Source organism: Theobroma cacao, chromosome 9 (genome assembly GCF_053813885.1).
Source record: "Theobroma cacao isolate CCN51 chromosome 9, ASM5381388v1, whole genome shotgun sequence".
NCBI lineage: Eukaryota > Viridiplantae > Streptophyta > Magnoliopsida > Malvales > Malvaceae > Theobroma > Theobroma cacao.
The window spans coordinates 8,722,735-8,749,127 of NC_142647.1; the positions used below are offsets into that span (position 1 = coordinate 8,722,735).

The window sequence follows — 26,393 nt, forward strand, 5'->3', positions numbered from 1 at the left end:
AAAATACATCAATAAAAAATTAAATCTTTTTAAAAAAAGAGATTAAGTGATAAATTTTTGTTTGTAAGATGATCATATGATTAATGATTATATTCAAGTACCTATTTCGTATAAGAAAAATTACGAAGATAAATTTAAATGACTCCATATCATCACCAATGATGATATAAGATCATCACCAATAATGATAAACTCCTTTAACAGCTCGATTGAAACATCATCAAACTCTAAATATTCTCGAGTCGTATTCTATTGATTGAGAACTCTTTATATTTCCTTTATTTTTAACGAGATGCAGTGCAACCATATTAGTTGGATGTGTTTCATGCCATGGAAGAAGATTGGTTTTTTTTTTTTTTTAATGGTGTAATCTAAATTCAATTAAAAGAAAAATCAAGTTAATTAGCCAAAGATTTTCTTGAACAGTCTCAAACCTACTACTACCAACATAATGGAAACTAAAAGCAAGGACAACAATAAATGGAAACTAAAAGACTAACCAACTACCAACGTAATAATAGTTATTTCCCACGTGATTTTTGTGTTCCAAGTTATTTCCACATTTCATCATCAAATGGTCGTTGAGTAGTTACCAACTATTTGGCAACGTTGATGATAGCTCACTATTCCTTGATTTCTTATGAACAAAACATGAGTAGCGTGGAACATATTTGTTTAATTTAATTCTTTGGTGTATTTGCCCCACCCACTCTGTTGCCACTCAAGTCTAGCGATGTTGACACGTTTGCTAATATTTTTTTATTTGGTAATTTATTTTATAATGAAGGAAAAAAAAGTAATGGAAATGTTTACTATTTTTATCTTTATTATTTTATTTAATAAATTGTTAAAATTTCAACTATAAATTACTTAAGGGGCACTCAAAAAATTTTAATTTAATAGTGAGTGTTTTAAACTTTGAGTTGTATTAAATCATCTTTTAATAAAAATAAAAATATTTATATTTACAATTTCCAGAACATATATAAGTTGCATGTGATAACACATGCTATTCACATGGGAAATCTTAGCTAGGTTAGATGTATCATCTGTGGTCAACAATTAAAAAAAAATTTAATGTCTAAGAAAATAGATGATATTACATACAGACAAGTTCTATTAACCATGTTGATATATAGTCTTTAAATATTAGTATATGATCATGGAATCCGTTAACGAATGGTGCATTAGAAGTTATAAATTTTATTTTTAAGATAAATACTGATTAAATAAATTAATTTTGTTATATGCACGAGTTTTATATGCACTAGCTGAATAAATTAATATTGATCTTTTTGGGAAATGTGGAGGAGTGCGTTATTAAAAACGTTTGAAAAATAAATTAAATTTAAGTGATTTTTTTACAAAATAAACATGTATAATGTACTCACCAAATTTAAAAAGAATGATAAAATAATATTTTTATAATAATTGTTCATTATTTATAACTAATATCTTAATCAATATTAAGGGGCACTGATTGAAAAGTTACGAACAATAAATTCTTTGCCATTAATAATTCAAAAAGAGTAATTAAAGTCAGCTGCCATTCAAGTAGTGGGAAAAAGGGTACCATCGTAATAATTATAATAATCATAATAATCATTATGAAATATCTATACAGTTTTATGGTGAGGCGGTAAAACCCAGAAGAGAAATCTAACATTTGATATTTGCAAATCTCAAACCGACATCGTTTAGGAGGCCCCACAGCTTGGCCTTTAAAACGGACCAGTCAGAACTCAGCCTTCAGCTGGAAAAAAGCCCCGTACTCACGTCCTCGTGTGAATCGCCCAAAATCTCTCTCTTTTCTTTTATATTTTCTGCACAGAAAAAAAAAAAAAGATAGATCACATTGAAATCGCTATAATTTCGTTATTTCTTCATTTATCTCTAAAACCCTAAATTTCTTTTTGGTCCCTTTCTAAACCCTAATCTTGAAAACCCTAAATCTTGAGAGAATCGGTTATTGAATATATTAGTTTTCTCTAATAGGGAGGCGAACTTAAAACTCATTGACAGGACTCACCTAGTATTATTGCATTTGCTTTGGTTGTTTTAGAATTTTGAGCTGAGCTGACTAGCGAGTTGACTCGATATAGAAAGTTAAATTATTTTTTTCCGAGTTATTTGGGGTTGAATTTGGAGTATGTGATGATGGAGGAGAATAACGGGATTGATTGTTTAGAAAATGCGAGCACGAGCGAGGGAAAGCCACCGAATCCTCGTACGCCTTCGTATATGCAGCAGTGCCCGACCAGTGATGGCGTTTTGAAGCCTTGTAAGAAGTCCCTGGTTCGACACCCGTCTCTTGTGAGTTGCCTTTTCATGATTTTCTTATTCAGTTCCTTTATTTGTTGTTGTTGTTTTTCTACAATCAGTCGGTGGCATTTTAATTGTCGGTGATTTTGATTTTTTTTTCTTTTCACCGTTTTTAGGTGGAATGCCGATTTTTGAAGTGTATTAACTGATGGAAATTTTGGAATTTAAATATTTAAGAAAATAAACTGTTAAATAAAAAAAGTGAAATTTAGAGGTTGTTCTTGTTAAGGTTCATCTAGATATAAAGAAGCTATGTAATTTGCGATGTGTGTGTGTGTGTGTGTGTTTTTTTTTTTTGGACTAATGGGTATAAGGAGATTGATTGGCGATGAATCTGATCACCTTATGTGGTTCATGTGGGGCATTATAAAAAGAGATTTGAAAAAAATCAGCTACTATATTTGGTTTTGGTAGATTGGTGGCGGTGGTTGCTGGATTCATGTAAAGTTTCTTGTGGTATTGAACGGTGTGATTACTTATTGACCTATCCAACCATAGCTCGCTAATGAGAAAATGAAAATGAAAATATAATTAAAGGGGATTCATGAGGAGATAAAGATGTAGATGGAGTTAGGTGGTGCTCTTGTTTTATGATATGCTAGTTAAAGTTCTGCAATCTGAAACGTGGTTGATGTTAGTGATGATTGACTTAGGGAGACAAATTGCTAGCAATTCTACTTCTGAAGAAGTTAGCTTGCATTCTGGGTAGATAGTAGATCTGGCGATCCGTGTTTTCGTGTCTTAAACGTGTTAGACACGAAACACGTTAAGGTTAAATATGAATATAACACAAATAATATTCGTGTCTTAAATCTAAAAAATGTACATGTTTACGTTTAATAACCGTGTAACTTGATATGACACAATTAAAACGTTTATTAAACATGTCAATATACTACACGACACGATCAATAACATGATTAACACATTTAACACGATTAAATAAAAATATTTACAATTGAATATAATTTTATTATTTAACTTTAAAATCAATAATTATAACAAAACAAAATAATAATAACATCAAATATAACAAAATAAAAGTTCAAAATTATGGTTTGGGTATGGCATAATTACATTATTAGCTTTATAAAATTTAAAAAACTTATCAAAATAATTGTTTAAAATTATTTAAGTAAGGCTTAAATAGTATTTGACTATTAATTTTTAACAAGTTGATAAACGTGTCATGTATACACGTTTAAACACGATAATATGATTAATTAAATGTATTTTTAATGCGTTACTCGTGTTTGACATGTTAAGACACGAAAATTTTCGCGTTTTAAACGTGTCAGACACAATTAGACATGAAACACGTTAAGGTTAAACCCAAACTTGTTTAACGCCATGTCTTTCCGTGTTGTGTTAACGTGTCGTATCCAAAATTGTCAGGTCTGGTAGATAGTTTGGCTGTATTTGCAAAGAATTGTTGTTTGGTTTGCTTGGAGTCTTGAATGGTGTGATCATATATATTCTCCAAAGTTTGCCTCTTGAATGAAAATAAAAGAAAATAAAAGGAAGGGAGATTCATGGGGGGCTAGAAAGATAAATGGCTTGAACTGAGGAAAGGTTTTAGCTTAATTTTGGCATAGAATGCATATAGCTAAGGCCAATGATCAGGATAAATTGAGTGGAGATAAGCTTTGTCTAAAATCATCTCATAATTGGCTACTGGCTGATTTCCCTGACGTAATTGTCATCCTAATTTTCTACAACTTATTTCTACGATTAATTACCAATTGTGCATGTTGGATATGTTTTTGTTTCTTCACTTAGGTAATGACCTTCAGTGTTCAACTCTTTTTTCTACTCTGTTATTAACAGTCTGTAGCACTATTTATCATTGACTTATTTTTGAGCTAATTTAAGAGATACTGTGCCATATGTTGATAGACAAATAATCCAATTGTATATTTAGTCATCAATATTGTGATAAATTTTGTTATCTTATGTTGTTTTCTCCAACTTTTTTCTGAGTTTTGACATATAGCATGATCTCCTCCTCTCTCCCCTCTTCCCCCTCCTTTTTCTCCTGGACTGCTTTTATATGCTGAGGAGTTTTGTGCTATTCTTTTAGCTGGATGCTGTCGTTTATGCAGTTATTTCTTCTCATTTTATGAAATTTCTCTGTGCTTGGCCATGCTTAGTCAATGTGCTTTCTTACTTAAGAGTATGAAGGAATTATATATGTTGCATGTCATTGTTAGAGTTTGAGAAGTTTGTTTTCTACAGATGAAATGTTTGCACATGGTAACTCTCATGGAGATGAACAATGTTTTCCTTTTTTTGTTTCTGATTCTAATTTTAGCAGGTGAAGTCAAAGGCATCAGATATTGCTGTTGAAAATGGACATGCTATAGAGAATCATGGTGCTGATTTCATCCCTATAGTCCGTTCCGGAGCATGGGCTGACATAGGGTTTCGAACAAGCATGGAAGATGTATATTTGTGTGTTGATGATTTTATGCATGATTATGGGCTCAAGAATTTTGCTGATGGGCCTAGTGCCTTCTATGGGGTATATACTTTCCCTTATTGTTTTGTCCGTCTGGTATACTTGTTTTGTTTCTAACTATAATTATAGTTCTGGTGTATTTTAGATCTGATACATCTGTTGCATTCCTCTCAAGTACAGTTTTCCTAGTCAAGAGTTTTGAACTGTGGGGTTCTTTTAGTCAGGTTTAGTCAAGTGTAAGAAATGAAGTCATTTCAGGCTGGCTGTTTAGTTCATTCACTAAGCATTAAAAGCAATTTTTGTGTTAGTTTCTTAGAAGGTTTTGCAGGTTCCTTTACATGATCTTTACCCTGCAAAAGCAAGAAAATTATCCAAGATATGCTTTTGATGGGCCCTTGCATAGCATCAAGCTTTATTAACAGTAGGGACATGTCAAGTTGGAACAGTTGATAGATTCCTTTGCATATATTTGTGTATTGATGGCAGTTTGACATTAGCATTTCCAACTTTTTGGTGGTCAGGTGTTTGATGGACATGGTGGGAAGCATGCTGCTGACTTTGCTTGCTATCATTTACCAAGGTTCATTGTTGAGGATGCAGACTTTCCTGGAGAGATTGAGAGGGTTTTGGCTTCAGCATTTCTGCAAACTGATACTGCTTTTGCAGAAGCTTGTGCATTGGATTCGGCCCTTGCTTCTGGTACCACTGCATTGGCAGCTCTTATTCTTGGGAGGTTAGCATTGTCTACTAACAGAAAGTATTTGTGTGAAATATTCTCCAATTTAACTTAACATGTAAGATAGCATTCCTCCGTCCTGCATTTACAGCTTTAAGAAACAATAACCCACTGGAGGCATTGCAAATCAGTTACACGGTTTGCCAATGTGTGTTAATTGATAAAACCATCCATATTGATGGCCTGTTTCTTTGCTGGAATTTCTTTTCTTGAACAGAGAACTCTATTTTTGTCAAATAATTCCCCTCACTCTCTTTGATTTTATTAACCTGTTTAACTCTTCCTTTTTCCAGTGGTAAGTATGATGTCTCCATGATCATGCAGTAAAGCTTCATTGTCAAACAAAGTCAACAAACATAATTTCAGTTGAAGATTGCACGTTCTATTCCAAATTACTATTTGCATTTTACTTTTGATTCTATGTATGTGCTTCCTGTTCTTGTGACAATAACAAAAAAGTAATAATATTGGGGTCTTGAGTTTGTAATAATATTTAATGAGCATTTAAACTTGTGGCAAAGCCTATTAGACGTGTAGAAAACTGTTTAAATTAATAATCATATGAAAAAGCTGCAGTTTAAACTCTGTTGTAAGGCATTACTTGTTAATCTAAGTAGATTAATGATAAAAAAAAGAGATATGAATGGATGAAATTGGCTAATTCTTTTTTTTTTTTTAAGTTTTGGATCCCCCTGTCCTGTCCCCCTTTTGGTGTAAGGATGTCCTATGTCATATTTTAATTTAATAACCATGGTAACTAATTAGATTTTGTGCTTTAAAAGATGATAGGATCTCATCACTTGTTTGTTGACTTTGTTTCTGATGTCAGAATGTTGGTTGTGGCAAATGCTGGAGATTGTCGAGCAGTTTTGTGCCGTCGCGGCAAAGCCATTGAAATGTCAAGAGATCACAAACCCATTTGCAATAGAGAGAAAAAACGCATTGAGGCATCTGGAGGTTATGTATGTGATGGTTACCTCAATGGGCAACTTAATGTGGCCCGTGCTTTAGGAGATTGGCACGTGGAAGGAATGAAAGGTGCAGATGGTGGGTCACTGAGTGCAGAGCCTGAGCTTATGACTGCAAATCTAACTGAGGAGGATGAATTTCTTATCATAGGATGTGATGGGCTTTGGGATGTGTTCCGGAGCCAAAATGCTGTTGATTTTGCGAGGCGGAGGCTTCAGGAGCACAATGATCCAGTCATGTGTAGTAAGGATCTGGTAGATGAAGCTTTGAAGAGGAAAAGTGGGGATAACTTAGCTGTTGTTGTTGTTTGCTTTCAATCCCATCCACCCCCGAACTTGGTTGCCCCTCGTGCAAGAGTGCAGAGGAGCTTTTCTGCTGAGGGGTTGAGGGAGTTGCAAAGCTTCTTGGATAGTTTGGGAAACTGAGCTGGTGACGAATGCTTACTTTTTTCTTTATATTTGCCCCCTTCCAACTGAGTAGTTCATTTGTAGTTTTAGGTATTGAGAGAGAATGAGTGTCAATTGTAACATACGCGGCTGCAAGTCGATCCACATAATTTGGTGTTTCAGGAGTAGGGGTTTAAATTTATCTTATTTTGGCCCTTGTTAGGCACTTATTCAAGCAGAAATATTTATTCCATGTTACCGGTTAAGATTGATTAATGTTTGTATTCCTTTAGGTGTACTTTCCTGACGGAAATAGGAGTTGCACTGGTCCATATAGCCCATGAGTCGTTAAATTTGTTGATCTGTCCCATGCATGTCGCTTTGTACCCGTCTAGCATGAAAGATGGAGAGCATTCTAAATGAGGGCAAATCCTACTTATGGGCTGCAGCCTCACGTGGATACATTAGCCTGTCTTGCCAAAATAGAAGGTATCGCTTGACGCGTAACTTTGAGTTGCCCCCTAAAACTGGATCACTTCTTTGACGGATTGGGTTTTCCTTGTGTAAAAGCAATCTCAGTGTCTGATCTCGGATTTGCCTTGTCCATTACATTTTCAGGCCCTGGTATTCATCTGTTCAGCAGACGGAGGATTGCATTCTTATGATCTGTCTGACCTTTCTTCGTTCACATCATACTAGAGACATTCATCATAAAGACCAAACCACTGATTGTCCAGGAGCTGATGTAATCTGAAACGTAACATTCGAAGCATCTTTCCCTAACACTATATTTCCTCTATTTTTCTTCCTTCCTATTGTCCTCCTTCCTGCCAAACACAGTGTACGTGATGGAAAAATGTTGTAGTTTTCGTGTCCCCCGTGTTACCATAATATCACATAAATCCCTCTTATTTCAACTGACACGTATAATTATGTGCCAATTACGGTCAGGACTTGACAATACAATTGCAAGTCCTGACAAGATTGAGAAGGCTTTTATAGTGATTGAACATAACGCACACTGGGAGTTTTACAAAGAGAAAGAGGACAGTGGGAAGGAGGAGCGGAAAACAAAACAAAGACTGCGAAATACTATACATTTGACCCAAGTTCATTGGACTCTGTTTGTAGAAGCAGATGGGGTTTTGTTTTGTGCCTGAGAGAGACGTAACTTGCGTATCTTCCAGGACGGCAGATTTGTTTGGCATCCTCATCTCCTTTGGTAGTTAAACGCCTTAATCGAGAAGGCGAATATGAACGCAATTAGCACAGGTATTCCAACAATTACAACTGCAACGACTCCCAGAAAGTCACTTCTAAAGCCTAAATAGGTCCTTACGAAATGTTCCACTGTCTCACCTGACTCAAATTTATCCTTTACGCCCCCAAATTGTGAAGCAGCCAACCCATACAGGGTCCATGAAACAGGGCAGATCCAATAGAACCATCTCCACCACACAGGAATCCTCTGTCGTTGAAACAATGAACGTTCGTTGAATTAGGCTATGTAGGGTCGCATTTAGTGTTCTAAGGTAATATATGCTTAGGGTCAGTGTAGCTTACCGTTCGAGGAATGATGAATCCTGAAAAAAGGTTCCATATTCGATAGAAGAAGGTTGAAATTATGGCAGCATTATGTTGGTTGGCAGTAACCGCTACAGTCATCATCCCATAGAAAGTATAGTATAAGAGGGTGAAGTACATAAAGAAAAGATACCAAAAGAACTTGCTAGCTGTCCATTCAAATCCAATCATTGCATACACTATAACTCCGTATATAAGAGTTTGAATCAAAGTGTATGGCAGCTCAATGACAACCTGCAAAACAGAGACTTTTGTGAGGAAACTTAATGCTACTACGCCTGACTCTTTACAAGAAAGAAACTATTCTTGAACCTTTCAGTAAGATTAGATTGTTCACAATGGCTATAATTTAATTCATTAGTTCTCCTTAACACCCTATAAGTTAAGCATTGTTTCTTCATTTATAACCAACCTTCTGGCTTCTTTTCTTTCCAGACTTAACTAATTCTCTATTAACTTGTTACAACTACCAGAGATGACAATACCATTAGGGAAATGTCCAAAAGCAAAGGAATAGCAGTGTACCTGTCCGAAGGCATATGGCAATGCTGAGTACATGCCGGCTGCCTTTTCTCTGTAAAAGACTGTTCTTTCAACAGCAACAACCGGTTGTACTGATACAGCGTTTTGAAGTCCTAAGAAAATTACAGCAGTATACATAGAACCTACTGCATTTAAGATATCCTGTTGCCTTGTTCTGTGGTTCCAAAATTTTTTCACTTCAATTAGTAGTTGAAGTAACCAAAACTAGGCTTTATTGCACAATAATTATATACCTTTTGGAACCTAGATCCCAGAATATCGTTCCAAGCAGTAGAGCTATAACAGTTGTGAATACGAGTCTCACTGCAGTGTATGGTGGGTTTCGCCAGTAAGACCAATGCTGCTTCCAAAGACAAGCCATACATTGGATTTGGAAAGGCTGTGAATATCTAGTCTGGAAGTGTAGATCTTTGGAACCAGGAGCAGGAGTGCTAAGCTCCTTGATCAATGCTTTGTTTCTCCTACACCAGTAATTTTACAGGGTTAATAGTTAGTATAGAACAGCATTATTGATTATAACTAACTAATTCTAGCTATCTTTTAAGGACATGGATATTTGTCCTTTCAAACTCAAGTCATTTCAATCTTAGTTTTTAAACATGAAAGAATTGTCAATACAAATTTCAGAAATAATTGATTAACTACAGAGCTTGTTTTGACTATAACAACATTGGACTTGTTTCCAGCATTTAAAACTTAAAACATGAGTGCCTGACTGTCTGGAGGCTCTTTCTTTTTACTCCTTGAAAAATTGAGGTGATCCTACCTATACAATTCTGAGTTCTTATATATGTTGGTGAAGTTGATGCCAATAATTTCTTCTTGTATAGCCGAAGTAATCTCCAGCATCCAAGTTGCAGGGTTGTAACCATCCTTTATCTTTGGAATGCCTTTAATTTCCTAGTAAAAGCAAAACTTCTTTCAGCAATTTTGGAGCAGACATACAAAAATTGCATTATCATAATGTAGCTACTAGACTAACCTCAAAATACTTAATCAGGCGACAAGAATGACGACCCAATGGACCTACATATATTTCTTCACCTCCCCTTTTCATCAGAAATAGCTGTATTTGACCATTAATATGCGCGTGTTAGTTTAAGGAATAGAAAAGGTAATTGGATGCCTTACCTAGATAAGACTCTCACCTCGTCAAAAGCATCAAATATATCAATGCTAGGCTGGTGGATGGTGCACACAACAGTTCGTCCTGTGTCCACAGTGTTCCTCACAGCTCTCATTACAATTGCTGCTGCCCTAGCATCAAGGCCAGATGTTGGTTCATCCATGAATATAATAGATGGGTTGGAAACAAGCTCAACTGCAATAGTTAGCCTTTTGCGCTGCTCAGTTGAAAGACCACTAACTCCAGGTGATCCTACAAGTGCTTCCCTTAAGGGAGTCAGCTCCACAAGCTCCATGACTTCCTCAGCAAACATCTATAACCCATCAATTTAAGCAACAAATAAGCTTGACACTGCCTAAACAAAATGTGCTACTGTCTGTATTAATAACAGTAGTAACTTTTCTCATTTCCTATTGATTACAAAGAGAATTTCTGTCAAATTCTACTAGTTTGCCTCTTTGTTCCCAGAAAAATAATATAAAGCAAGAACATACCTTCCTGGCCTCAGAATTAACCTTAAGGGGTAGTCTAAGCCATGCAGAAAATAGTAAGGACTCATAGACTGTAACATACGGAGAATGGACATCTGTTTGCTCACAGTACCCTGATATGCGAGCAAATGTTTCTTGCTTCTTTGGGTACCCTGAAATTGTGATGCTTCCATCTATATAACCACCTGTTTTTCTTCCAGCTAACACGTCCATTAAAGTTGTCTTGCCAGCACCACTGACTCCCATCAAAGCTGTTAGGACTCCAGGCCTGAAAGCACCACTCACTCCCTTCAAAAGTTCCAGTCGATCCTCTGGAACTCCTTGCTCTTTCATTTCCTGCAAGTGTTGTAAAAAGTTCAGCATGAAGATACACTTAGCATTAATTGAGATATCCTGATTTGAAAGGATTTTAGAATTTAGGTGGACTCTATGCTAATTCCAAAAGGCAACTTACCAATAAAACGTTATGGAACCTAGCGCTGAGTGAAAATTCTTCAACATGTAGTGCAATAGTACTGAATTGCACATATGCAGTGCCATATCATTGAATATGAATCAAAATCTATAGAGAATGCATCAAAACTTTAACAGTGCAGTTGACATATGCTCCTCTACTTCCTAGGTTCCCACTTATTGCTGCCTTTTTTAAAAGCTTAAAGATACCTGCGGCATGTCTACAGCATATCTGATTTCATCAAAAGTTATAGAAAACGGTTCAAAAGGGAGAACAGTCCCCCTTCTACTTGGCTGACTAGCTTCATCAAAGCTGCCCATTCTTGCATAAGGTGGCCTAGATGATGGGCTTCTTGGGCTTTCTTTCCCTTGGTCTGCATTGATTTTACAATGATCATGCTGTAGCTTGTATAACAAAAGGTAGCATGAGAAAATAGTTCAACAATTCTAATGACCTACCAGAAGATTTCTTTCCTCTTAATGATAATTCAACGGACTGCCTTCTGCTGTCAACCTCAGGCAAGGTTTCTTTAGATATTACTGCTTGAGGCTTACTGAATGCTACAGAAAATTAACCTAGTTTAGAGCATAGTCTCTGCATTTGAAACTCATAAGCATAGGAATAGAAACTTACGATTAAGATACTTTAGAGCCGAACTGAAGAGGAAATTGAATAGGAAAGCATATCCAATTAAAGCACCCACTCCAATCCAGTACCAATGTGCTTCTGGGAAAATCCCACGAGATTTTAAGACCAAAACTCCTAAACTTTCTGTGGAATTAGGTGGAATCTACATGATGATATTTTGCAGATACTTGTTAATTGGTGGCGATCAAAACAATCTCCACTATTACATTTAATTTGCTTCTTTCATCAAAATTCAAGAAAGATGGCCTTACATGTCTCCAACTCTTCCCAAGAAATTCATTCACAGCTATAGAGTTTTGTGCATACATCAGCGGTGAGACCCAATAACCCCACAACCACCACTTCTTCACACCATCTGATGCAAAAGAGTATATTCTTTACTGTGAAAAACTCAATATATATCACAGTGAAGGAAAACAAAGCAAGAAACAATAAGATGAATCAAGCTCATGTTTAATTCACCTCGTGACAAGATGAATCCTCCCATAGCACTAATTGCCAGCAAAGCTAGTGAACCGCAAGTATTTGCAACAATCATATTTCTTCCTACTGCTGCCAATAATCGGAACAATCCCGACGCCATCTGGTTAAGACACAGGAGTAAAAGGTACTGTCTCAACAACCTGCCAGTGAGAGCTTTAATTAGGGTTGACTGACACAAAAGATATAATCATTGTGTATTTCATTTCTCACCTCCCTACATTTGGATCAAAGCCTATGACATAATAAGTCATGACTATCCAAATGGTGACTTCTATCAAGGTGATTGGAATCTTCATAATCCATGTGGTTAGAGCATATGCCCATGAAGGATAAAAAAGAAAGTCCCTTTGCTTGTAGAAGACAGGAAGTTTAATGATGGTCATTGATATCTCTGAGACTCCATTGAGCATTATCACCATGAGAGTAAAGAATAATGCACCCATAAAAATCCCACCATCTATGACTGAGTTCCGGTGCATATCCACTTTCAGAAACAATGTCATTGTTATGAAAGCTGTAAAGATGAGCTGAAATACACAAGAAAGTGGGGATAATAAAAGGACAAATAACACCATCTCTAGGACATGAGTCCAAAAACTCAGGGATACAATTTAACTTATGGAGTTTTCTATATTTACAATACAATAATTAACCCTCTTGAGAATGCTTCTAATTAGATACTACTCACCTGGATAACTTTGAAAGCATAGACAAATAAGTTCCTTTTCATAAGCAGATAGTCCCTTGATATGCAAGCTTTTAACAGTTGCTTCTGGCTAACACCATACTTCTCTGTCGCTAGAGCAGCAGGGTGGCTTTGTGACTTGTCAAATGGAGTTGCAAGCTCTTCATTTAGTTTTTGACCAATTTGAAATGACTGAAATTCTTCGGCAAATTGTTTGGCAGTAACAAAAGTATAACGCTCATTTTTATGCACCCAGTACTGCTCTTGATCTTTCCTTGATGTCACCTGTTGCAACTCTATGAGAATGTATTCAAACATAACCTGAATATTTACTAGGAATACTTGAAAGAAAGTGTGGTGAACATTAGAATTTACTTCTTGTAGAAAATCAGCAACTCCTTTTCTCTCAGGACACTTGAAACCCATGTATTCAAAGAACTCGAGCACATTTTCACGAGGTCCTTGGTAGGCAATTTGTCCATCTGAGAGAAGAATTATATCATCAAACAGGTCATATGTTTCTGGGGCTGGTTGGAGAAGAGAGATAACAGCAGTTCCATTCAGGATGTGGATGGATTGTCTTAGTGCATTCACTATTTGGAATGTTGTTGAACTGTCCAAACCAGTAGATATCTCATCCATGAAAAGTGCTTTTGCTGGTCCAACGAGCATCTCCCCTGTATCATTTAGCATAGAAAACAACTTGACCATCAGTTTAAACTTTTGGACTAATTACTAGACAAATTCACGCTATACCTGTCAAAAAGTCATTGAATAAGCTCACCTGTTGTGACTCGCTTCTTTTGTCCGCCAGAGATACCTCGTATCATTTCATCTCCCACCATGGTATCAGCGCAAACTTCAAGTCCCAATATCTACAAACTTTAAGAATAAGAGAACAAATAGTTGCAAAGATTTTTTTTAAAAAAAATTTGATATTTTATATTTTCTTATATCATTTGTTAGCTTAGATCATTTTAAAATTTTCACCTTGAGTATATAATCTGTAACTACGCTGGTCTCTTGCCCCTCCAGTGCTGCTGCCTGTTACTTTAACAATAAAAATATCATTTTCGAACCTCAAAAACACTTCTCACAATGTAAATGAACCCCTTCAAATAAGAAATTAAAGTAAAAATATTTATCCAGAATGATTTAAATCACTTTGGTTCATAGTTGTTATATCACCTTCATATAGATGTCAATATCAGGGTCAGGTTTTATATTTGCTGCCTTCTCTCTTCTTGCTAATTCTACCAACATGTCTGCCAATATGAACAATCTTTAATTATGTGACTCAACAATTCCTAAAACAAGCAAGTGTATGTCAATTGTAGTGTTTCAGCTTACCGTAACGAGGTCCAACTCCTTGACATCTTGCAGAAAAAGCCAACGTTTCTCTTACTGTCATTTCTCCTATGTGGACATCGTACTGACTTATATAAGCCGATGTCCTCTGCGGTACGAACTCTTCCATTTCATGTCCATTGTAAGTTACCCTTCCAGAAATCTGAAATTTTCACATGTCCTCATATCAGATCATAATATCAATTAATTCCAATGAACATGCCGGTAGAATATAAGCTTATTTCTTACTTTTAGTTCTTTACGAAGCTTTCCAGCCAATGCTAATAGTAATGTGGTCTTGCCTGAGCTTGGAGGCCCTAACAGCAATGCCATTCTGTCCAAGTTTGGCAAAGAAATGGGCAGTTTAACATTTCACGAGCTCATAACAAGTTCATGTACTAGTTGAATTAGTCTCCATACCTTTGAGGCCTGATGATTCCACTGACATCTTTAAGTATGGGCAACGTTTTTTTCTTGCTTGGGAGGATATGAAGGTAATTCAAGAAACCCTTTATCAAGACAAGAAGACTTAAAAACCAGGTTTGAAAATTGGTAATTTTGAGATATTAATAGATGATAAAGCATGTTTGGGATTCAAAAATACCTCAAACATGTTCACACAGTAGTTGAACACAGTTGGTAATGATCTACTTCCCTCATAAGCTTCTGCTTCAACATTTAAATGCTCGAACCGGACTTCAATTGTTGGAAGGTTAATCCCAACTCTGGTTTTTTTTTTTTAATTTTTTTTTCAGTTTGAGAAACAAAGATACTCAAATGAATGCTTAAAACACAAACTTCATGAAGAATGATGGCAGTCAAATGAAACTTACTGGTCAATGCGTTCCCTGAGCCTCAACAAGAACTTCTCATGATCTTCCCCGGCAACTTTCACTAGTCTCTCCACCAAATTCCTTCTCTCCAGCAACCCCAGATTCTTGATGTCAACTTCCCTCAATTGACGACCTTCTTCAGCAAGTATACCTGTTCTGATACGTGAAAATGTTGGCAGCTTCTCAATAGCAGCCCATTTCAAAGCTTCTTCATCGTCTTCTTCCTGGAAAGACTTGGAGAAAACTTCCATGGAGTTGCTCCTCCATAACTTAGAACTCCCTATGCGTAAACTACTGGCTCTATATGGTTCACCACTCTCCATTCCGCCACGCCAAGTAGTAGATACACTTAACAAAAGCAAAGGGTGATGAAAACTGAGTTACATGCTTAATATAATAATTTCAGAGATGATGCAGCTGTTCACAATAAAAGATACAATGAGTGAAGTGAGTGGAGACAGACAGTACTCGAGAGTAACATAACAATCCTTGGCCATTCCTTTATCAGAAGGATAATTGCCTGTTTAGATATTTTAAAAGGTTTAGACAGGACACGGGTCCAGAGGCTGCGGGATCATTTTCTCTTTCTCATTCACAAGAAAACAACTTTGAAAAACAACCCCACCAATAATTCATTACAACAACAGATTTGTCAAACACTGTAGCCCCGTCCAATCAACAAGGATACGCTCCAAATTGCTTTCCATGGTGGAATCAGCCAAGATACATGCTCCCAATAGTTTGCATTTTCTTCCAGGCAGGATTTATAGCTCAACCACCTTGACATGCATCAAAGAAAGAAAGGGCCCCCAAGTAGGTGGCGCGGTCCCATTGGATATCCACATTGTAATACCCTAACCCGAATAAGAATTGGGCTGACTAGAGGGCGGTTGGGTCATTGAAAATTGAAATACCTTAACCCATAATTAGAAAATTGGGTTGGAGGATCATGACAGCTCATGGATCGAACATCTCATGCCAAATTTTTATTACTAAGACAGAAAAAAAAAAACAAAAAAAGAAGAAAAAACCTTTTTTCTTAAAGAGAATGAAATACAACAATGTTCATCTCTTGCATCAGAGGTTGAATATAGACTATAAATATTTAACAAAAGTTTGTTGCATTGACTGCATTTTTGAGGATAAAAGTTTCCTGGATATCTTTAAGAACAGCATATTGCTTTGAACCCATGTTTATGGCATCATCATCTTTTTTGGAAGTTGAATGCCTTGATTGAGAAGGCAAATATGAAGCCGAAGAGCACACAAATTCCAACAATCACGATTGCAACAACCCAAACAAAGTCATCCCTATAGTCGAAATAGCTTCTCAGAAAATCTTTCACCGTTTCTCCTGACTCAAATTTATCTTCTATGTCCCCAAATTGTGAAGCAACCAGTCCATACAAGGTCCAAGCAATGGGGCACATCCAGTAGTACCATCTCCACCAGATAGGAATCCTCTGTCATTGAAACAATTTCCAGTCCGTTAGGCTATGATCTGATTCATTGTTACAAAAAAATGTGCGTAGGGTTAGTAGAGCTAACCGTTCGAGGAATGATGAATCCTGAGAAAACATTCCATATCCGATAGAAGAACGTTGAAACTATGGAAGCAATATTGAAGTTAGGGGTAACAGCTACTGACATCATCCCATAGAAAGTGTAGTATAACAGGGTGAAGTACATAAAGAAGAGAAACCAAAAGAACTTGAGGACTGTCCATTCAAATCCTATCATGGCGTACACTATAACTCCGTATATGACAGATTGAATCAAAGTGTATGGCAGTTCAATCACAAGCTGCAAACAGTAGGATTGGTAAGTTAGTATAGCGCTAAAATTCCCTGATTTTTATTAAAACAAAACTGTTTTTAACCTTCCAGTTAGATTATAACTTGTTCACAAGTTCCCCTAGAAGCTTAGTTACTTTCTTGCATTCATAAACCCAACTTTTGTGCTATTTCCAGGCTTCTTTACAATGCTAACACTACATGGACATGAATCACAACTACATCTACATATAGATGATTTCAATTTCCTTTAAAATGTTTGGTTGGTTGGATGTCTAAAATCGAAGGCAAAACAGTTTACCTGTCCGAATGCATATGGCAATGCTGAATACATTCCAGCTGCTCTTTCTCTGTAGAAGACCGTTCTTTCAACAGCCACAACCGGCTGGACTGATGCAGCATTTTGAAATCCTAAGAACATTACTGTAGCATACATAGAACCCATTGCATTTAAGATGTCTTGTCGCCTTGTTCTGCAATTCAAAGCATTTCAACTTAAATTAGAGTTTAAAGTTACAGAATAAATGCTCTGCTCTGACCAATGGCTATCAATGTACAATGCGAAAAAATTGTATACCTTTTGGAACCTAGATCCCAAAATATTGTTCCAAGCAGTAGAGCTATAAAAGTTGTGAATATGAATCTCACTGCTGTATATGGTGGGTTTCGCCAGTAAGACCAATACTGCTTCCACAGACAGGCCATACATTGGATATGGAAAGGCTGAGAGTATCTCGTCTGGAAGTGTAAATCTTGTGAACCAGGAGCAGGTGTGCTATGCTCCTTGATCAATGCTTTGTTTCTCCTGTAACAGAATTAATGTTTGCTATAAAACAAAACTTATGCATTCGTGATTAAGCTGTAGAATGCTTTCAGTAATTTTAATCTCTTTATTTCAAATTATTGTTATTTGACAATTCAGAAATGATCAACCATTTACATACCTTGTTTTGCTTCTAAGCACTTTGAATTGATGTAAACTTTGAACTTAAACATTAAATGCACAAAGGAAAATTTTTTCACTCATTGGGACTCTGAGGTGATCCTACCTATACAGTTCTGAGTTCTTGTATATATCAGTGAAGTTAACACCAAGGACTTCTTCTTGTGCTGCTGAAGTGATCTCCAACATCCAAGTTGCAGGATTGTAACCATCCTTTATCTTGGGAATGCCATTGATTTCCTTCGGTAAGGAAAATTTCTTTCAGCAATTTGGCAACAGATATGTCAAAATCTCAATATATTATGTATTCATCAGACTAACCTCAAAATACTTTATCAAGTGGCAAGAATGGCGACCTAGTGGACCAACATACAATTCTTCACCTCCCCTTTTCATTAGAAACAGCTGCATTTCGCCATTGATATGCTTGTATTAGTTTAAGAACAGAGAACAGGCTAAATGCCTGCCTAACCTTAAAAAAGATTCTCACCTCATCAAAAGCATCAAAGATGTCAATGCTCGGCTGGTGGATGGTGCACACAACAGTACGCCCTGTATCCACAGTGTTCCTCACAGTTCTCATTACTATTGCTGCTGCCCTGGCATCGAGGCCAGATGTTGGTTCATCCATGAATATAATAGAAGGGTTGGCAACAAGCTCAACTGCAATGGTTAGCCTCTTGCGCTGCTCAGTTGAAAGGCCGTTGACTCCAGGTAATCCTACTAGTGCTTTCCGTAAAGGGATCAGCTCTACAAGCTCCATGACTTCCTCAATGAACATCTGTAATCCACCAATTTGAGTAACAAATAAGCTGAGTTTCTGAATAGAACACCTGGTAATGTTTGTATCACCTTCTTTGCCTCTTTAGCCTCCTTAAAGAGAAGAAGAAAGCAGAAAGTAAAAACATACCATCCTCGTCACAGTATTAACCTCAGGGTGTAGTCTTAGCCAAGCAGAAAATAGCAAGGACTCGTAGACAGTAACATGGGGAGAATGGATATCTGTTTGCTCACAATACCCGGATATGCGAGCAAATGTTTCTTGCTTCTTTGGATACCCTGAAATTGTGATGTTTCCATCAATATAACCACCTGTTTTTCTTCCAGCCAACACATCCATTAAAGTTGTCTTGCCAGCACCACTAACTCCCATCAGAGCTGTTAAGACTCCAGGCCTGAAAGTGCCACTCACTCCCTTCAATAGTTCCAACCGGTCCTCAAGAACACCTTGAGCTTTCATTTCCTGCAAAGTAAAGATTAGGCATCAAGATACAATCAACCAAATTTAGTTGAGATGTTATACATTGTGATTGACAACCTACATGCTAGAACCTTATGAATCCTGATGTTTGTTAAAAGTTCTTTAAAAATATTGTATTGTGTTAAAATAGTGCAACTGCAAAAATGTTTCACATATACTCCCTAGTTCTTATCTTTTAACATATTGTTGCACCTTAAAGAGGCTTGAATATACCTGTGGCATGTCTACTGCATATCTCATGTCATCGAAAGTGATAGCCAGTGGTTGAAAAGGGAGAACCATTCCTTGCTTCCTGAGCTGACTAGCTTCATTAATGCTGCCCGCTGTTGCAGACAGCGACTTAGACGATCCACTTTTTTGGCTTTCTTTCCCTTTTTCTGCATTGTTTTACTATGATTATGCTGTAGCTTGAATAAGAAAAGGTAGCATCAGAAAGTAGATCAACAAATTAGACCCACCAGACGTTTTTCCTCTTGATGATAGCTCAATAGGCTCCCTTTTAGTGTTAACACTTCTCTTAGGTATGGTTTCTTTTGATATTACTGCTTGATGTTTCCCGAATGCTGCAATATGTTAATCAGATTATTAGAACATAGCCTTTACATTCACAACTAATACATGTGAGAAGAGAAACTTACGATCAAGATACTTTAGAGCCAAAGCAAACAGGAAATTGAATAGGAGACAATATCCAATCAAAGAACCCACTCCGAGCCAATACCAATGTGCTTCTGGGAATATACCTCTGGATTTTAAGACTAAAACTCCTAACTTTTCAGTTGAATTAGCTGGAATCTACAAGGAAAATTTTTTCATATAGTCTTTAGCGAAATTTCATCCATTCCTTATGCCTAAGATTTGGTTCTTCTATCATAGTTCAAGAATGATTTACTTACATGTCTCCAACTATTTCCCAGAAATTCATTCACGGCTATGGCATTCTGACCATACATCAATGGTGAGATCCAATAGCCCCACAACCACCATTTCTTCACATTATCTGATGCAAAACAACACATTCTTTAATGTCAAAACTTAAAACTCATAGAGGCAAAGGGGAAAAGAAGAATCTGTCCAATTCTAATGTTTAATCACCGTGTGACAAGATAAATCCTCCCATAACCAGAACTGCTAGCAAAGCTAATGCACCACAAGTGTTAGCAACAATCATATTTCTTCCTAATGCTGCCATTAACCGGAACAATCCTGATGCCATCTGGCTAAGACATAGGAGTACAAAGTACTGCTTGAAAAACCTGTCAACAAGAGCATTAATTAGGTTACAACACAAAATGTACAAACCTTACAATCATTCAGTATTTCCTTTCTCACCTCCCAACATTTGGATCAAAGCCTATGACATAGTATGTCATTATCACCCAAACGGTAACTTCTAAGACAGTGACTGGGATCTTAAGAACCCACGTGGGAAGAGCATATGCCCAGGAAGGATAAAAATGAAGGTCCCTTTGCTTGTAGAAGACAGGAAGTTTCAATATGGTCATGGAAAGGTCCGAGAATCCATTGAACATTATTACAATGAGAGTAAAGAACAGAGCACCCATATAAATCCCACCATCAGTTACTGTATTGCGGTGCATCTCTGTTCTTAGAAATACTGTCATCGACACAAAAGCTGTAAAGCAGAGCTGAAAATTCACAAAAGAAGCAGAATGAATCGCATTCTCTAAAACTTGAGTCCAAAAACTCAATGTTTCACTCAGATTTTAGTACTATCTAGATTCTTTGCACTGTCAGAATTTTAAATTCGTCAAAAACTATAATTTTTAATACCACTCACTTGGATCATTTTGAAAACATAAACGAATAAGTTCCTTTTCATAAGCAGATATTCTCTTGACATGCAAGCTTTTAGCAGTTCCTTCTTATTGACACCATACTTGTGTTTTGTTAGAGCTGCAGGGTGGCTTTTCGACTTGTCAAATGGAGTTGCTAACTCATCACACAATTTTCGACCAATGTGAAATGACTGAAACGCTTCAGCAAAATCTGTTGCAGTAACAAAATGATAAGGCTGCTCTTTATTTTCCCAGTACTGCTCTTGATCTTTTATTGATGTCACCTGTTGGACCCCAAGGGCATAAAACAAAAAAAACTTGTAAACATATTCAAGCACATTCTGATTGTTAAATAGGAAAGGTGGACAGCAATTTGAGGTTAAGACTAGAATTACTTCTTGTAAAAAGTCAGCAACTCCTTTTCTTTCAGGACACCTGAAACCCATGTATTCAAAGAACTCGAGCACATTTTCACGAGGTCCTTGATACACGATCTTTCCATCTGAGAGAAGAATTATATCATCAAAAAGGTCATATGTTTCCGGGGCTGGCTGGAGAAGAGATATAACAGCAGTGCCATTGAGGATGTGAATGAATTGTCTCAGTGAGTTCACTATTTGGAATGTTGTGGAACTGTCCAAACCAGTAGATATCTCATCCATAAAAAGTACCTTAGTCGGTCCAACCAGCATTTCCCCTGTCATACACAAATAGATTGATGATCTGCTAATACTTTGGCATTCATATTAGAGAAAGCCTGTCCAATAACTGTGAAAAATAAATGTCATTCAATAAGGTTTACCTGTGGTGACTCGCTTTTTTTGTCCCCCAGAAATACCTCGTAGCATTTCATCTCCAACCATGGTATCAGCACAAACTTCGAGTCCCAGTATCTGCAAAGTTTTAGAGATTAGAAACCGATTTTGCAAAGATACTATATTATACTTGTTTTGAATGATTCTTTAGGTTGGATTTGAAAAAATATCGAAATTACCTTGAGTATATAATCTGTAACTACATTTGCCTCTTGCCCCTCAAGTGCTGCTGCCTGCATATTTTACAGTAACAAATCCTTCTCAAACAATGGCAAGTTGAGAACACCCTAAAATAAGAGAAGTAAACAGAACACATTGAAAAATTTGCTGCGGCTGTTGTCTCACCTTCATATAGATGTCAATATCAGGATCAGGCTTGATATTTGCTGCTTTCTCTCTACGTGATAATTCTACCAACATGTCTGCCAAGTTTGGACAATATTCAGTTATAAGCCCACCAAAATTGCTAAGATCAAGTGCATGTCAACGTTCATAGTGTTTCTACTGACCGAAACGAGGTCCAACCCCTTGACATCTTGCTGAAAACGCCAGTGTTTCTCTAACTGTCATTTCTCCTATATGGAGATCATGTTGACTTATATAAGCTGATGTCCTTTGAGGAACAAACTCTTTCAGTCCATGTCCATTGTAAGTAATCCCCCCAGAAACCTGAAATTCTCAAATGTGCTCGTATCAAAATTGAGATTGTAATTAGTAATGTCAAGTAAATTTCCAAAAAGCCTTTAGGGTGGGTCTCTTTGTACAGATTTTGAGGCTTTTACGCTACTATATATGCTGGGTTTGTAGCACAACGTCATAAAAGCCTGCTTTTGCTTGTAAGATTGTGGGAGTAATCCCCTTGTCAATGAATTTCACTTTTCAAAAAAAAAAAAAAATCCAAAAATTGTACCAAAAGCAAAACTTGAATGCAAACAAAATATAATTTAATTCTTACCTTTAAGTCTTTGCCAAGCTTGCCAGCCAACGCCAACAATAATGTGGTCTTGCCCGAGCTTGGAGGCCCTAGGAGCAATGTCATTCTACAGAAAGTTTGATCAGAGAAATTATGAGTAATGTACCATTTCAAGACAATATAAGAGATTGTTTTTGTAGAACTGGCCCTCTTGCCTTTGAGGCTTGATGATTCCGCTAATATCACTAAGAATGGGCAATGATTTCTTTTTGCTCGGAAGAATATGAAGGTAATTCAGGAAACCCTTAAGCAAAACACAGGCAGAGAGAAAACGAGGTCAGTTCTAAATTCTGATGTATTGGAATTTGCAAAATGAATAGAAAAATACATGATAGAAGTAATTAAGCATGCATGTTTGTGATCCGAAAGAAGTACCTCAAACATATTAACAGAGAAGTTGAACATGGTTGGTAATGCTCTATTTCCCTCATAAGCTTCAGCTTCAACGTTTAAATGCTCGAACCGGACTTCAATTGTTGGAAGCTGAATTCCAACTCTGTGTTTTGAGATTGAAACATAGAGAAAATTAGCTATTCTGAGCTTTAAAACAACCCAAAAAAGGGATATAATATATATTAAAATGAACTTAACTACCGTTCAATACGCTCCCTGAGCTTCAGCAAGAAATTCTCATTGTCTTCCTCAGCAACTTTTACAAGCCTCTCTAACAGGTTCCTCTTCTCAAGCAATCCCAGTTTCTTTATATCAATCTCTCTTAACTGCCTCCCTTCTTCGGCGAGTATACCTGTCCTTACACGTGAATATGTTGGCAGTTTCTCGATTGCAGCCCATGTCAAAGCTTCTTCATCGTCTTCTTCACGAGAAGACTTGGAGAAAACTTCTACGGATGAGCTATTTCTCCATAACGTAGAGCTTCCTATACGTATGCTACCAGCTCTATATGCATCGGCACTCTCCATTTGTGCCACGATATATGCAACAACTATTAATGAAAACAATGGCCAGGGAAAGGCAAGCAATTAACTTTCATGGAAAGAAACAATGTCCAGGATGTTGGATAGGAACGTGTATTTATAACAACTATGCTTCATGGTGAATTTCATTGTTGCAGGCTAACCTGATGCAGTTAACTTGAGTCAAAATACTTTACGAGTATGTTGAAGTATTGAAGTCTTCTTTTTTTCTATGAGCATCTTAAGATTAAGACTATGGTCGCTACCCAATTTCTAATTATATTAGATTACGGCTTAAAATTAATTAAAAATGAAAGCTGTGTTTGGGGAGAAGTCATAAGTGACAATCTCACATATATACTTGTCATATTTAATTTAATTTACTTGAGATTCACAATATATATTAAACTTTATTAATTGAATAAGATCAAGCAAAAGCTCTAATTATATTAGATTAGGGCTTCTAATTAATTAAAAATGAAAGGTGTGTTTGGGGAGAAGTCATAAGTGACAATCTCACATATATACTTAGACCTGACAATTCGTGTTAACGTGTCGTAAACGTGTCAGATACGATTAGACACGAAACACGTTAAGGCTAAACACGAACACGACACGTTTAACATTCGTGTCTTAAATTTGAAACACGTACACGTACACGTTTAATACACGTGTAACACGTTACAACACGATTAACACGTTTACTAAACGTGTTAATATACGATACAACACGATTAAATAAAAATATGTACAATTAAATATAAATTTATTATTTAAATTTAAAATCTATAATTATAAAAATAATTATAATAAAACAAAAATAATAATAACATCAAATAATCACTAAAAGTTAAAAATTAAGATTGAACATATATAATTACATTATACCTTTTATAAAATTAAAAAAACTTATTAAAATAATTATTTAAAATTATTTATATAAAGTTAAAATAGTTTTTAACTATTAATTTTTAATAGGTTAATAAATGTGTCACGTATACACGTTTAAACACGATAACACGATAACACGATTAAGTAAATGTGTTTAAACGTGTTTGTCGTGTTAGACACGTTAAGACATGAAATAGGTTAACACTAAATGCAAAACCTATTTAACCCGTGTCTTCTCGTGTCGTGTTCAAAATTGTCAGGTCTATATATACTTGTGATATTTAGTTTAATTTACTTGAGATTCACAATCTATATTAAACTTTATTAATTTAATCGGCTGTGTGGATAAACTACTAAAAATATTTTAAAATCATTGAAAATTTTCATTTTCAATTATTTAATTTTTTTTCAATGTGTTGCATAACTCATTTTAGAAACCACTTATACGAAAACTTTTTAATAAAAATATGTTGAAAATCTTAAGTACTTAATATATTCAATTATATAAAATCTTCAAAATCTGGAAAATAAATGAAACAACGTTTAAAGATAAAATTCAATTTGCACTCAGATATTTATTTTATGTAGTCATATATGATGTTTTATGATTTCAATTTTTTTTTTGTTTTCGTTTTGTTTGAAATTATTATTTTAAGGATTGTAGACATAAGAAAAGAAAATTCTTTTAATATTAATTTTAAAACATTTTTGATAATTATTATTTTTATTAACTATTATAATTATTGCTCTAATTTGAATGCTTCTAGACAGTTGTTGATCAAAAATAAAGAAAACCTATTATAATTCATTTTTGGAAAAAAATAGAAAAAAGAAAGAATAAAGTGATTTTATGTACTCTAATCATCTATTTTGTCTGATCATCATTAAAATGCTTAAAAATTAATCTATTTCACATCTATCATGTTCTAAAATTAAATTTAATTATGTTTTAGGCAAATTGTTATTTTTTTTTAAATATTGGAGGTTTGTTAAGTTCTGCATATAAAGTATTACTTCCTTATTATCTCACAAATGCCACCATTCTTTAGCAACATTTTATTCTTTAGTTTTAAAGAGAACCATTATAATGTGGTATAATATTTGAAAGTTACAACACTTTAAATATACATATAAATTATTAATTAAGGTACACTATTTTTTTAGAATAAAATTTTATTACCATTTAATATGGTACAAAAGTTTGACTTGATCATATTAAAGCTCAAACCCTATGGAATGTGAATTTATTTAAATAGTCAATGAACCAAACCTGAAATAATTTGAAACCATGCCCAATTGCTATCTAATATAGTAAAGTTACAAAACTAAAATTTGAATTTTTTTATATAGAATTAAGATTCGAAAATTTTATATTAAAAATTTTAAATTCAAATACTTTAATTTCATATGTATTTAAAAAAATATGATGTGAATCGACTACAACACCAACATGCACTCAACTCATCTAAAAATCAATTTGAATAATTAATTTAAATTATCAATATACAATCATGTATACCTGATTGTCTTCTCTTTAAAATGAGAAAATAAAATTCAAATCGAATTTTATCTTATCAATAAGATACGTATTTGTTTTTCCTTCTTTTTCTTTGAAACGATCAAGGAGAGCTCGAGTCGAGTTTCACGAGCAAGATACATTCACCAAACTTGAAATACACAGGCCCTCCTCTCTCTTATTTTTTTAAAAAATATTTAATTGTCAATTCTAATTATTATTATTATATAATAAAATCTGAGCTTAATGATAAAAGGAGTTGAGCAAGTCATTTTCCTTGTCCTAACCACAAATTGAGGAGGAAAAAGAAAGAGATTTTGTAGATTGTAGTAAAGGTTGTTTGAGTATGCGGTCATCGATGACATCATTATCCAAAATTTACTTAAACAAGTTGAGTATTTGCTGTAGCCAATGGAAATCATC

The 26,393-nt window shown here is 35.5% G+C and overlaps 3 protein-coding genes across 8 annotated transcripts; 1 reads left to right on the top strand and 2 right to left on the bottom strand.

Moving 5' to 3' along the window:
* The first annotated feature begins 1,731 nt into the window (after positions 1–1,731).
* Positions 1,732–7,203, top strand: DBP1 (DNA-binding protein phosphatase 1). Of its 3 annotated transcripts, none has more exons than XM_007013724.3 (4): positions 1,732–2,313; positions 4,634–4,843; positions 5,302–5,513; positions 6,346–7,203. In XM_007013724.3, exons 1-4 carry the CDS (start codon positions 2,155–2,157, stop codon positions 6,908–6,910), a joined length of 1,146 nt encoding a protein of 381 aa, XP_007013786.1. In that variant the 5' UTR covers positions 1,732–2,154; the 3' UTR covers positions 6,911–7,203. The 3 variants fall into 3 exon arrangements, with proteins under 3 accessions (XP_007013786.1, XP_007013785.1, XP_017983317.1); XM_007013723.3 differs by having other exon boundaries at positions 4,637–4,843; XM_018127828.2 differs by having other exon boundaries at positions 4,643–4,843.
* Positions 7,204–7,612: 409 nt separating this feature from the next.
* Positions 7,613–15,566, bottom strand: LOC18588958 (pleiotropic drug resistance protein 1-like). Of its 3 annotated transcripts, XM_007013725.3 has the most exons (24): positions 15,066–15,549; positions 14,837–14,957; positions 14,653–14,741; positions 14,482–14,566; positions 14,236–14,395; positions 14,074–14,150; positions 13,876–13,929; positions 13,670–13,760; positions 13,261–13,562; positions 12,889–13,170; positions 12,411–12,727; positions 12,180–12,340; positions 11,969–12,072; positions 11,703–11,859; positions 11,528–11,629; positions 11,279–11,442; positions 10,619–10,951; positions 10,147–10,437; positions 9,981–10,064; positions 9,765–9,898; positions 9,232–9,459; positions 8,981–9,152; positions 8,435–8,689; positions 7,613–8,339 (listed from the first exon to the last, which is right to left on the bottom strand). In XM_007013725.3, exons 1-24 carry the CDS (start codon positions 15,386–15,388, stop codon positions 8,082–8,084), a joined length of 4,344 nt encoding a protein of 1,447 aa, XP_007013787.3. In that variant the 5' UTR covers positions 15,389–15,549; the 3' UTR covers positions 7,613–8,081. The 3 variants fall into 3 exon arrangements, with proteins under 3 accessions (XP_007013787.3, XP_088665634.1, XP_088665633.1); XM_088809508.1 differs by having other exon boundaries at positions 12,889–13,562; positions 15,066–15,550; XM_088809507.1 differs by lacking the exons at positions 7,613–8,339; positions 8,435–8,689; positions 8,981–9,152 and having other exon boundaries at positions 9,233–9,459; positions 9,808–9,898; positions 12,889–13,562; positions 15,066–15,566.
* A 459-nt stretch (positions 15,567–16,025) lies between these two features.
* LOC18588959 (pleiotropic drug resistance protein 1-like) lies at positions 16,026–23,652 on the bottom strand. Of its 2 annotated transcripts, XM_018127784.2 has the most exons (24): positions 23,244–23,651; positions 23,025–23,145; positions 22,805–22,893; positions 22,632–22,716; positions 22,186–22,345; positions 22,022–22,098; positions 21,856–21,909; positions 21,664–21,754; positions 21,257–21,558; positions 20,864–21,145; positions 20,395–20,711; positions 20,158–20,318; positions 19,959–20,062; positions 19,701–19,857; positions 19,521–19,625; positions 19,276–19,439; positions 18,712–19,044; positions 18,292–18,582; positions 18,123–18,206; positions 17,908–18,041; positions 17,436–17,663; positions 17,160–17,331; positions 16,614–16,868; positions 16,026–16,528 (listed from the first exon to the last, which is right to left on the bottom strand). In XM_018127784.2, the coding sequence occupies exons 1-24, from the start codon at positions 23,567–23,569 to the stop codon at positions 16,271–16,273; spliced, it is 4,350 nt and encodes a 1,449-aa protein (XP_017983273.2). In that variant the 5' UTR covers positions 23,570–23,651; the 3' UTR covers positions 16,026–16,270. The 2 variants fall into 2 exon arrangements, with proteins under 2 accessions (XP_017983273.2, XP_088665632.1); XM_088809506.1 differs by having other exon boundaries at positions 20,864–21,558; positions 23,244–23,652.
* Positions 23,653–26,393: the final 2,741 nt, after the last annotated feature.

What these genes read in the sequence shown, in the direction of transcription:
- DBP1 (XM_007013724.3), top strand. Translation starts at nt 2,155, where the DNA reads ATGATGGAGGAGAATAACGGGATTGATTGTTTAGAAAATGCGAGCACG. An exon ending in GGCCTAGTGCCTTCTATGGG is followed by an intron (nt 4,844 to 5,301) that starts GTATATACTTTC and finishes TTTGGTGGTCAG; the next exon opens with GTGTTTGATGGACATGGTGG. An exon ending in GCAGCTCTTATTCTTGGGAG is followed by an intron (nt 5,514 to 6,345) that starts GTTAGCATTGTC and finishes TTCTGATGTCAG; the next exon opens with AATGTTGGTTGTGGCAAATG.
- LOC18588958 (XM_088809508.1), bottom strand. Translation starts at nt 15,388, where the DNA reads ATGGAGAGTGGTGAACCATATAGAGCCAGTAGTTTACGCATAGGGAGT. An exon ending in GGCTCTAAAGTATCTTAATC is followed by an intron (nt 11,630 to 11,702) that starts GTAAGTTTCTAT and finishes AATTTTCTGTAG; the next exon opens with CATTCAGTAAGCCTCAAGCA. An exon ending in TGCCATATGCCTTCGGACAG is followed by an intron (nt 8,690 to 8,980) that starts GTACACTGCTAT and finishes TCTGTTTTGCAG; the next exon opens with GTTGTCATTGAGCTGCCATA.
- LOC18588959 (XM_088809506.1), bottom strand. Translation starts at nt 23,569, where the DNA reads ATGGAGAGTGCCGATGCATATAGAGCTGGTAGCATACGTATAGGAAGC. An exon ending in GGAATCATCAAGCCTCAAAG is followed by an intron (nt 22,717 to 22,804) that starts GCAAGAGGGCCA and finishes AACTTTCTGTAG; the next exon opens with AATGACATTGCTCCTAGGGC. An exon ending in TCTTTGATGCTTTTGATGAG is followed by an intron (nt 18,207 to 18,291) that starts GTGAGAATCTTT and finishes GGCGAAATGCAG; the next exon opens with CTGTTTCTAATGAAAAGGGG.